At 33.9% G+C, this 12,733-nt stretch overlaps 1 protein-coding gene across 1 annotated transcript in view; it reads right to left on the reverse strand.

The window, feature by feature from the left end:
* Window positions 1-12,733, reverse strand: part of LOC123552020 (centrosomal protein 43-like) — a 55,992-nt gene that overhangs the window by 36,090 nt on the left and 7,169 nt on the right. Inside the window, exons 2-8 of the mRNA XM_053542248.1 lie at window positions 9,668-9,721; window positions 9,127-9,181; window positions 5,430-5,518; window positions 4,595-4,741; window positions 3,929-3,940; window positions 2,119-2,148; window positions 208-264 (exon numbers count right to left, since the gene is read on the reverse strand). Coding sequence (XP_053398223.1) covers window positions 208-264; window positions 2,119-2,148; window positions 3,929-3,940; window positions 4,595-4,741; window positions 5,430-5,518; window positions 9,127-9,181; window positions 9,668-9,721 — 444 coding nt within the window. The remainder of the gene's footprint in view (window positions 1-207; window positions 265-2,118; window positions 2,149-3,928; window positions 3,941-4,594; window positions 4,742-5,429; window positions 5,519-9,126; window positions 9,182-9,667; window positions 9,722-12,733) is intronic.

The following is a 12,733-nucleotide window of genomic DNA, read 5'->3' on the forward strand; positions in this document are numbered from 1 at the left end:
TTTTCTTTTTATGTGGCTCCTTATAAAACTTTTGCACTGAAAGTACCTTGAATGAATTCTGAGTCAGTGTGATCCCTTTCCTTTCACTTACAAGATCACTTCTTTACTTCTTTTTCAAAAAATACAATTAAAAGTTTTCTTCTCAATAAAGCTGTTAAAAGCTAACACAGAAAAAAATGTACATTTATTATAAAGGTAGAAACTTACTCTATCATAGTATTCAAATTTCTTTCTAGCATCTGCCAACTGCTTTGGAGTGAGTTCCTGCAACAGATCAGGTTTATCTCTTAAAACAATTCTGGGAAAATCTGTTGTGGGAAAAATAGTTTATTCTATATTATCGGAAATTTTTATTCTACAGTGATTATTTTGTTCTGTATATTTATTATAAAGAGGGTTTCAGAAATCAGCAAATTTATTGGTAGCCCATTGGGCTACCAAAAATTTAATCTGGTAGCCCGAACATTTAAGTTAATTTGGCAATGGCCATTTCGGTTTATTTACTATGTGCTTCTATACTACAGCGAATGGAATGATCAAATTATTAGAGGTTTCATAATTTTAGCCATACGCAGATTGTTATAAATTTTGCTCTCTAAATAGCAATTATCATTACTCCTTTTTCTCATTTTAAAAGATAAAACTACATGTTTTTAAACTGAGAAATATTATCAGGAATACTCCTGATAGTTATTGCAACATGGCAATAAAATAAAAGATATGCAAATAAATTTTTATAAACTTGCAAATTCCTTAGAACTTACTAATTTAGAGCTGTATGAATTGTAATTTATCTCAAAATTATTTAAAGTTGATCCTGTCTCATTCTAAATGATTTAATAAACGGACTAGAACCGCATATATAACGTCTCTCAGTTTCTTGACAATGTGTTTTCGCTTATCCGAATTTATGTTTGTCCAAAATTCTGTATACTTTCGGATATTTTGCAAAATCATGGTCGATTTTTTTTGCATGTTAGGCAAGTATTTAAATTGAAAAGCATAAACAATCAATGTAAGCACTAAACTGCCTCAATACCAAATATCGCTCGATAAATATTGAGGTCAGCGAAACCGAAAGTACACTTTGGCAGGTGGCGCTAAAATGACGTAATTTTAAGACTGGTTTGCATATTGTTTTAAACAGTACCAATCAACGACTTTGATGTTACTGGATCAGTCTAAAATCAATCTTGCACATGTTTTGTAAACATTTGCCTGGTTGTACGATTTAACGGTTAATTGTTTGCCGAATGTGACAGCAGGTGTTAAGATAATTAAAGCCTCGGGCATGTATCTTCTGATAAACAAGGGGATTATAGACAGCTATCAAAATTATATTTGAAGACTAAATTATTGATTTCCGGGCTACTCGATACGAAGTTTCAAGGTAGCCCGCCGGGCACGCTCTGAAAAAATTTAGTTGCCCGACAGAATTTTCTGGTAGCCCCCGGGCTCCGGACATGGGATTTCTGAAACCCTGTATAAATGTAAGAAGAGTCGTACAATATACATCCATAAATTACCAAACTTGAGTTCCATTGCACAGTATTATATGTTTCAACAGTTTGTTAATATAGAACAGTTACACAATTCATTTATTTCTGATGCCAAAGAACGCAAACTAAAACATACATTAAAAATAATGGTCTTTACTTTGTCTGTCAAAATCTAGGCAATGCATGCTATGAAGGGATGTCAATTTTACACAGCTAACCAATACCAAGAGAATTTCAATAACATTCATCTATATTCCAAAGTCTTTCATATAAGAATGGTATTTAACACAATACCTTCCTACTCAGATAAAAACATTACAATTTATATATAATTTTGAATTATGAAACAGATAAGAAATTTTAATAAATGCTTACAACTTACTCATCCATCTTGAGGGTATTTGTTATAATGTTTTATGACAAGAATGCATATTCGATTATAAATATTGTTTAAAGCAAATCATGATACAATGTATGTTACTTTTTCCGTTAACATGGTAAACTATGTACTTTAGATATTCATAGAAAAAGGGTATCTATAGTACAGTTCAAAGGAAAAGATAAAAGCATCATTTGTTATTAAGTATTTCAGACTTTATAAAGAGAGAGATAGATTTACCTGTGGTACAGAGATGTGTGCATCTGTGTCCTGTTAGTGCAGTAAACAACAGAGAAAAAAACAACAGTATTAGATCTGGTGCAACAGCTGTTATAAACAGGTAGCATGAAACAGGAGACATGTTTGATATAAATGCTAAATTTCATAAAGGAATGCCTGACTGTGATTTTCTTATTCTCAGAAAAGATGAGCAAAATCATAATTCAATGTCTTTCAGTAAGTCTGGAGAGGGTAGGACGAAATCAAAAATACTTCTGTTTCATGCAGATAAAAAACCAGATGCTTCAGAGAAAAACGGGAATCAAACTTGAATCTAATATGACCAAACAGAAGATCCAGTTTTGTTTACGTAGTTGCCAATCCTGCTCTTCCCCACAAAAATTGAATTAACTGTAAATCTTACTTATTTTTATTGTACTATATTCTGTAAAGCAATTTATTAGTGAAATTTGAAATAAAACTCAAGCAGTTCTCTGTTCTCTGAAACATCCTAGTGATATACATAATAACTGTAAAACAGGGAACGAAGCAAAAGAAGTTTAAAAGTTTACAAAGTCCTTAAAATTGCAGCTCCTGTCTGGTAACTTTATTCTCTTGACTATCATTCAACTAACAACAAACCACTCACATTACAAACCACTCACATTACAACCACACAAATCACTCCTATTTCGACTATACATTACCATTCCTATTACAACAACACAAACAACTCCTACTATGCTCACACAATCCGCACCTATTCCTACCACATAAACTGCTCCTATTCCAAGTAAATAAACCCCTCTTATTCTGACAACACAAATCACTCCTATTCCAACCACAAAAAAAATGCTCCTATTCCTACCACATAAACTACTCCTATTCCATCTAAACAAAACACTCCTATTATGCCCAAAAAAAGCATTCCTATTCTGCCGACACAAACGACTCATATTCCAACCATATAAACCACTCCTTTTCTGACAACAAAAACAATTCCTATTCTGATAACACAAACCACTCCTACTCTGACCAGACAAATCACTCTTATTCTTAATACTAACAGCCACTCCCACTCTGACCAAACAAACCCCTCCTAATCCAACAACACAAACCACTCCTATTTCAACCAGCCAAACCACTCCTATTCTGACAACACAAACCACTCCTACTCTGACCAGACAAATCCCTCCTAATCCAACAACACAAACCACTCCTATTTCAACCAGCCAAACCACTCCTATTCTGACAACACAAATCACTCCTATTTCAATCATACAAACCACTCCTATTCCAACAACACAAACAACTCCTATTTCAACCACACAAACCACTCCTTTTCAGACCAAAAATCACTCCTATTCTGACAACACAAATCACTCCCATTTCGACTATACAAATCACTCCTATTCCGACAACACAAACAACTCCTATTTCAACCACACAAACCACTCCTTTTCAGACCAAAAATCACTCCTATTCTGACAACACACATCACTCCTACTGTGACCACACAAATCACTCCTGTTCTGACAACACAAATCTCTCCTATTCTGACAACACAAACCCTCCTATTCTGACAATACAAAACACTCCTGTTCTGACATCACAAACAACTCCTATTCTGACCCCACAAACAACCATTGAAGACCACATGTCACAATGGTACAAAGTAAATTTTACACCAAAGAAATAAAATGATTTCTCCATATACCTGATCAAGGAATCAACAAAGTTAATTAAGAAGGAAAGATTAAAAACAACTTCTGATTATACACAAGTAAATATTATCAAACTGTTCACATCAAAACTACTGAAAATTTCTTACTGCTGGTCTTCCCTGCAAATCAAAGACTAGATATATATACCAATTCCATAAACAACACACTGTAATACATTTATTTTCAGTACAAGCAATGGCGACATATTAAAGGCGTACGCTAGAATTCCCTGTATATGAGATGGGCGAAAATTTTCCCAATAACAGAATTTCTTTAAATTTTGGATATTGAAGGACAATCATCTAAGAAACAAAAACATGCAATAAAAATCATAGGTCACCGGATTCGAAAAAGAGTTATCTGCCCTTGAAAACATCATTTTTGGGTGAAATGCCGTTTTCAAGGGCAGATAACTCTTTTTCGATACCGGTGACCTATGGTTTTTATTGCATTTTTTTTGTTTCTTAGATGATTGTCCTTCAATATCCAAAGTTTGAAGAAATTCTGTTATTGGGAAAATTTCCGCACCAAGTTCTAGCATACGTCCTTAAAGCTACTGTGCAAATTTTGTTTACTTGTTGCATGTTCAGGACAACTTATATCTTTTATGACAGTTTAAGAATACTACATATTAAAATTCTTAATTTTAAAATGCTAAATGACTGCAAAAGCTGCATCTAGGTAGCTATATCCTACTTAATAGTGACACTTGTATATCTTGAACTATGTTAGTTATTCAACCTATTTTGTCCTAAAATAAGAAGTTATAATACCTCAATTCCTGTAGGTCTTGCAGCTCCAGTTTTCTCCCCTTGCGGCCTCTTCAATATTTCTGCAAGAAGAGGTACCTTTGGTCCTCCATGGCTTTCTGGAATATTTAGCTGCTTAGCCAAGGTATTTCGCCCTTCATAAGTAGTGTTCTACACAAGATATTTGAAAGAAATATTTAGGAATGTAGTGCTGCATTCTACCAACAGAATGATGTCATAGTATTTAAAGTCTGAACAATGCCAGTAGGTATCTTTAAAAATCCTTCACAGGCATAGGATTCAAACAAGCAAAAATAATGGTGAGTCTGGTCAAGAGAGATAGTGAAATGTACAACACTACTTACACCCTTAAAACCAACTTGAGTGGAATTATATTTTACAGAAACAATGAAAGGACACTCTTTAATTCTAATGGACCAAAATTTTTTATTGAATACAGAGTCCAAGTAAGAGGAGACTTTTAATGGCTGCAACACATCTGAATAGTTGCAACAGTTTTAAGTGTTTCTTATTTCACATGCTAAAACATGAACTGAGAAAAATTCTAACTTGTGTTCAAATATGTAAAAATGTTTAACTGGCTTGCAAATCAACTTTTTTCACTTCATTAAAACTCTGAAAATGTCAACCTACTTTAAAAATTCTCCATAATTACACAGATCAGCTTCATTTTTTTTTTTTTGTATAAATAAAGCATAAAATGACTTAAATATAGCTGAAGTAATAGACTGTGACTAAATTTTAAGACATTTATGAAGTTAAATACAGTACTTTTGTAAATCATATTAAATACAGACTTACAACAGTATTATGTTAAACCTTGATTAATGTAACTTACACATGCAGACTCAGGTTCAAAGACAGCCTGGGTAAACTCTAGGTTGAAGAAATCTAGGAACTCTCTCACCAGCCCAACAACTGCTTGACCTGTGTATGTTACAACATTTATAAAGGTTACAATGACTGACTGTTGTGGAAAGGCACTTTGGTATAGTTATCTGTAATAATTTGCAGTAGAAAATCTGCAGATAAATATTGTTCCCATAAATATCCATAATTACTGTGAAATTACTTTTTGTACGAGACTAATTTTCACAGATTTTGTTGTGTCAATCCACGAAATTAAATCTCAAATGAACAAAGAAAATTACAATATACTTTTTTTTCACTTGGAAATCCATGTATTTCAGCCTGTTTTGATCTTAGAAGAAAGGTGTTTCCAAGGACCTAAGCAAAAACATTGAATTTTGGAAATGAAATATTATAATATGTAATAACAAGATGCAAAACAAGAGCATCGCCTTGCGGGTGCTGACGCTCATCTGATTTTTTTTGTATAATAGAAATATTGTCCTACCCATGATTTTCTAAGTCTAAAAAGGGCCATCATTCTTGCAAAAAGCAGGATAGAGTTATGTTTCTTGATGTACAGTGTCCACTTATGATGGTGAAAAACTGTTGCAAGTTTTAAAGCAATAGCTTTGATAGTTTATGAGAAAAGTTGACTTAAACATAATATTCAACCAAGAAAATGATTTTTCTTAGTCCAAAAGGGGCAATAATTATTGCAACAAGAGGACCATGATGGTCCTGAATCGCTCACCTATCCCCAAATGACCCAGTGTTCAACTGAGTATGACGTCGTTATTTCTATTATTTGACAAAGTGACCTAGTTTTTGAGCACATGTGACCTAGATATCATCAAGATAAAAAATTCTTACCAATTTTCATGAATTTCCACTGAAAAATATGGCCTCTAGAGAGGTCACAAGGTTTTTCTATTATTTGACCTAATGACCTAGTTTTTGAAGGCACGTGACCCACTTTTAAACTTGACCTAGATATCAACAAGGTGAACATTCTCACCAATTTTCATGAAGATCTCGTGAAAAATATGGCCTCTAGAGAGGTCACAAGGTTTTTCTATTTTTCAACCTACTGACCAAGTTTTTGACCGCACATGACCCAGTTACGAACCTGACCTAGATATCATAAGCTGAACATTCTCACCAATTTTCATGAAGATCCATTGAGAATATGGCCTCTAGAGAGGTCACAAGGTTTTTTCTATTTTTAGATCTACTGACCTAGTTTTTGACCCACGTGACCAGTTTCGAATCTGACTTAGATATCATCAAGATGAGCATTCTGACCAATATTCATGAAGATCTCATGAAAAATATGGCCTCTAGAGAGGTCACAAGGTTTTTCTATTTTTAGATCTACTGACCTAGTTTTTAACCCCACGTGACCCAGTTTCAAACTTGACCTAGATATCTTCAAGGTAAAATTCTGACCAATTTTCATGAGATCCATGAAAAAAATCGCTTTTAGAGAGGTCACAAGGTTTTCCTATTTTAGACCTACTGACTAGTTTTTGACTGAACGTGACCCAGTTCGAACTTGACCCTAGTTATCATCAAGGTGAACTTCTGACCAATTTTCATGAAAATCCATTGAGAAATATGGCCTCTAGAGTGGTCACAAGGTTTTTCTATTTCAAGATCTACTGACCTAGTTTTGACCCCACATGACCCAGTTTCGAACTTGACCTAGATATCATCAAGGTGAAACATTCTGACCAATATTCATGAAGATCTCATAAAAATATGGCCTCTAGAGAGTCACAGTTTTTCTATTTTTAGATCTACTGACCTAGTTTTTAAACCCACGTGACCCAGTTTCGAACTTCACCTAGATATCATCAAGATGAACATTCTTACCAATTTTCATGAAGATCCATTGAGAAATATGGTCTCTAAAGAGGTCACAAGGTTTTTCTATTTTTAGACCTAATGACCTAGTTTTTGACCCTACGTGACCCAGTTCGAACTTGACCTAGATATCATCAAGATAAACATTCTGACCAAATTCATGAAGATATGCAAAAAATATGGCCTTAGAGAGGTCACAAAGTATTTTCTATTTTTAGACCTATGACCTAGTTTTTGACCCCAGTGACCCAGTTTCCGAACTTGACCTAGATATCATCAAGGTGAACATCTGACCAATTTTCATAAGATCTTTTGAAATATAGGCCTCTAGAGAGGTCACAAGGTTTTTCTATTTTTTAGACTAACTGACCTAGTTTTTGACGGCACGTGACCCAGTTTCGAACTTGACCTAGATATCATCAAGATGAACATTCTGACCAACTTTCATAAAGATCCCATGAAAAATGTGACCTCTAGAGTGGTCACAAGTAAAAGTTTACGGACGCACGGACGCACGGACGCACGGACGGACGACGGACGACGGACACCGCGCGATCACAAAAGCTCACCTTGTCACTTTGTGACAGGTGAGCTAAAAAGCAGGATGGAGTTATGTTGCTTGCTTTACAGGGTCAGCTTATGATGGTGAACAACAGTTGCAAGTTTTAAAGCAATAGCTTTGATGGTTTAAGAGAAAAAGTTGACCTAAACATAAAACTTAACCAAGAAATCTGATATTTCTAAGTCCAAAAGGGGCCATCATTCTTGCAAAAAGCAGGATGGAGTTATGTTTCTTGCTGTACAGGGTCCACTTATGATGGTGAAAAACTGTTGCAAGTTTTAAAGCAATAGCTTTGATAGTTTAGGATAAAAGTTGACCTAAACATAAAATTTAACCAAGAAAACTGATTTTCTAAGTCCAAAAGGGGCAATAATTCTTGCAAAAAGCAAGATGGAGTTATGTTTCTTGATGTACAGGGTCTGCTTATGATGGTGAACAAGTATTCCAAGTTTCAAAGCAATAGCTTTGATAGTTTAGGAGAAAAGTTGACCTAAACATAAAACTTAACCAAGAAATCTGATATTTTCTAAGTACAAAAGGGGCCATAAATCTTGCAAAATGCAAGATGGAGTTATGTTTCTTGCTATACAGGGTCAGCTTATGATGGTGAACAAGTATTCCAAGTTTCAAAGCAATAGCTTTGATAGTTTAGGAGAAAAGCTGACCTAAACATAAAACTTAACCAAGCAACGCCGACGCAGACGCCGACGCCGACACCGACGCCGACGCCGACGCCGACAACCGCTCAAGTGATGACAATAACTCATCATTTTTTTTCAAAAAATCAGATGAGCTAAAAATAGATACTTAGTAAAGAAAATAGGATGAAACAGACCCCAGTTCTTTATATGTTCTACTAACTGATATTCAGAATAACCAAAGCTGACACTAGGTATAATGTTACATTACACTGATATGTTTCATAATTTTCAAGGGCCTCCTTGGCCACGTGGTTGAAGTTGCTGACTTCAAATCACTTGTCTCACCAGTGTGGGTCTGAAACTTTACTTGGGACATAGGACTGTTCGTGTGTGAAAGACGGCTTACAGGAAGTTGGTGGTTCTACCCAGGTGCCCATCTGTCTATTAAACAATTCCCAAAGGAGTACCTGGTGTCTTCATCCATCACAAAAAGCTAAAAAGTCACTATAATGACCTAAACTATGCTGGTGTGACCTAAACACAACAAAAACAAAACACAATTTGCCTCTTAAAGTCACTGTCTATCCTTTCACAAATTCCCACTTTTCCTTACTCACCTTCTTTTGTAGAAACAAACTTATTCAAGTCAGGATTCTGGAAAGGTGTTTTATTCTGAAAAAGACATCAATAAATGATAAGTAAATGTTACAAGATCTGACAACAGCTTTAAAACAGGCACCTCAATGGTGTTGTTGTTTTTTCATTTGAAAGAATATTTTTGTAATGGTCATTAAAAGTCTCAGTTAAAACAATTTCTAAATTAATGTTTAGTTGTTTGTTGTTGTTTTTTATAGAGTTATTAGACACAGTAGTAAGAAACTTATGCTCCAAAATAGATTCTGAAATTGCTGCTAACTACTTAGATACAACATTGTCATTGACCAGATAGGGGTCAGCCAATAAAACAGAATGTGCAATTGCATCCTTAGGGATTAAGTTGTGCTTCCTGATTTAACATTCCAATAAGCAGGCTCTAGAATAATTCATTTTTCAATTTTTGTTCACAAAAAACAGCAAAAAAAAGGAAAAGAAACATGTTACCGTAATACAGAATAAGTGAACACAATTCAGTAAAACCAAAGGTGTCTGTCACTTTACCTGTATTGATTCTTGTTCCTCCAATGCTAAAAACACACTTGCTCTCAGCTGAGCCTGAAATAAACAACAAGAAGTGTGAATTAGCATCTACTATATTCTGAAACATACAGGTGACAGGACACAAACCCAGTTTCAACTTACACTAATTTCTAACATTAAAGAGATATTAATTATATATTAGGTGCTGCCTATCCTATTGGAAAACTTGGTCATGTTGTGTCCTTTCAGCTCCAGCCTAAAAGGGTCTTTTGAACATATGCTAATCTTCAAGCAATTAAGTTCACTAAAACAGAGATCATGTGAACTTAGGCATGACCTACCCAAGGGGAAATCCTGATGATTGGTAAGGTAGTAGGAAAACTTGGCAAGACTACCAAATAACAGTAGGTTTATTTTTGAATATATACAGCCTCCTTAACTATAGCAGCATTAGCTGGAAAAACATTTCCACTGTGCCACTTTGTGGATCCTTGGTTTTTTCAGTGTAAGTTTGGTTTACACTTATACCAATGGTTTAGTGTAAATTACCAAATATATCCAAAGCTTTAATTCTTAACAGACATAACAGATACTTTAACTAAAAACACAAAATCAGGCTTAAAGATATGTTCTCCTTCACTCAGATTTATTTCAAGATATCCCAAGCTGTTTACAAAGCAAAGGAGTCAAAAGTTATACTAATGCTCTTTTGACCTGCTATCTAACTTTTGACCAAGTAAGAAGTGGAAACTACTGACTGGAGAAATATATAGGGAGTCTTGTAATACTAATAGTGTATAATAAAGTTGGGCCATTTTTGGAGATCAAAAATCAGATTACTGATTATAATACACAAATACTCCTTATATAAATCCCTCATCTATTTTTTGCATGCCTGGTCAAGATTCAAGTAGTCAATTGTCAACAAATTATTAATCTGTTGTCTACACTTATAGCTAGATAGATATTAACTAGAACTGTGTCCACAGGACACGGATGCCCCAACATACTGTGCCATACTCTATATAGCAAAAACAATCAATGGGCCATAACTGCAGTAAAATTATTCACAGAAAAAATTCCACCTTTATGGTCATCTGCACATCAAGCTCGTTCATCTGTGAAAGTTTGAAGTAAATCCGGCTAATAGTATGGGAGGAGTTCGACACACAAGATTTTTCTCTATATTCTATAAAGCAAAACTATCAAAGGGCCATAACTGCAGTAAAAATAGTCACATAAAAAATTCCTTCCTTAATGGTCATTTGCACATTTAGTTTGTTCTTCTGTGAAAGTTAGAAGCAAATCAGGCTAATAGTCTGGGAGAAGTTGGACAAACAAGATTTCAGGACACATGGACAAACATGTATGTAGTACTACGTACGGACAGCAGCAACACTATATGCCCCCCATATAAATGTGTGGGGGCATAATCAAGCAAAAGGGTTCATGCCCCCACCAAATAGCCATGATGGCCAAAACCATGAAATTTAAAGCCTCTGAAATTTCAAAATTAAACAATATCACAGTATTCAAGTCTTTACTTTAAACAATATTTATTTGTTTCAAATTTGCAATTCATTTTAATTACAAAATTTAAGTAGAAAGCTTTGTGTCGTTATAAAACATATGGGAAATATTAACTGTTCCAGAAAATGTAATATTAAAGATATAAATAGATTTGTAGCATTCTTTCATACCTTAAAAATTACTTTTAATTGGCTATTTCGTACTAAATAATCTGTTCTAAAATGAAAATACAATTTTTTCAATTACTATTATATAGCCACAGTAAAAACTGTCTGTATTAATCAATTATTGAAATGACTTTGCCTCAAAATTGAAAGGAACATTTGTAAATGTAATTCATTTTCAGACAAAAACTATAATTAGCACAACTTTGTAGTGTAACATAAATATTTTTGAACCACAAAAAAATAACAATGACTCTGCATAAAATGTTAGAATTACTGTAATTATAAATTCTATGTCAAAACAGATAGATAAAATATGTGGTTACATGCTATGGAATGTTAACAGCCCAACATACCAAAAAACTTGAAGGCCAGATCAATTGTTACAGATCTACAGAATAAAACACTAGTGTAAACATACGAATCAATTTTGTATCAGTGTTAATGATAAAATATTTCAGTAATATTTATGTATTTTTTATCAATGTTTTATCTCCAGTTTTAAATGGAATCACATAGCATGATGAACTATCAACAATTTATCATAATGCAGTTTTTAATACTATACTAGGTCTCAGTAGGTGTCGACGACCTAATTAATTTGCCAGCCAGAATACATTCCTATTGAGGCAATGTCCCTAAAAACTTGGGTTAATAACAGTCATAAATTACTTAATGATAATTTCTCTATCACTCAATTTAGAAACTAGCTACTGTAAGTGCTATCAATTCCACAGCATTTCATACTTGTATGTGTGTGTGTGAGATTGCATTATGAATTTAAAACATCTGTTTAAAATATTTGCATTACCGGTATATAATAGGTGTATGATATCTATCAAATAAGATGCTATACAGAACTTACTGGCTGGCAAACTAAACTGTCGTAATTTTATTTTTTGTTTTGCCTTCTTGGTGAAAATATATTATCGTTATGTACAAAACTATAAACAATAACAAATTAGAACAGGACAGAATTCTATCATCCATGCCGATAATGGAAACATGCACAATAACTGGTTTCTGGTATGCTACAAGTGTGTGACATCATTTGTTTTCAATCTGAAGCAAAATAGGATTTAATGATTAATTTACTGTGTACTCATTTTTTATACAGTATGGCAAAAATTTTCCTATGGGCAGAATTTCTTTAAACTTTGTGTACTGACTGAGAATCAAGTTTAAAATGGAAATATGTATTAAAAAACATAGGTACCCAGGCTTGATCTTGAGTTATCTGCCCTTGAATATCAGAAAATACTAAAAAATCTAATTTTTAAGGGCAGATAATTCAAGATCAAGGCAAGAGAACTGTGTATTTTTAATTTTATTTCTGTTTCAGAATTCATTTGCAGTCAGTATACAAAGTTTAAAGAAATTCGGTCCATTGGAA

Source organism: Mercenaria mercenaria, chromosome 4, assembly GCF_021730395.1.
Source record: "Mercenaria mercenaria strain notata chromosome 4, MADL_Memer_1, whole genome shotgun sequence".
Taxonomy (NCBI): Eukaryota; Metazoa; Mollusca; class Bivalvia; order Venerida; family Veneridae; genus Mercenaria; species Mercenaria mercenaria.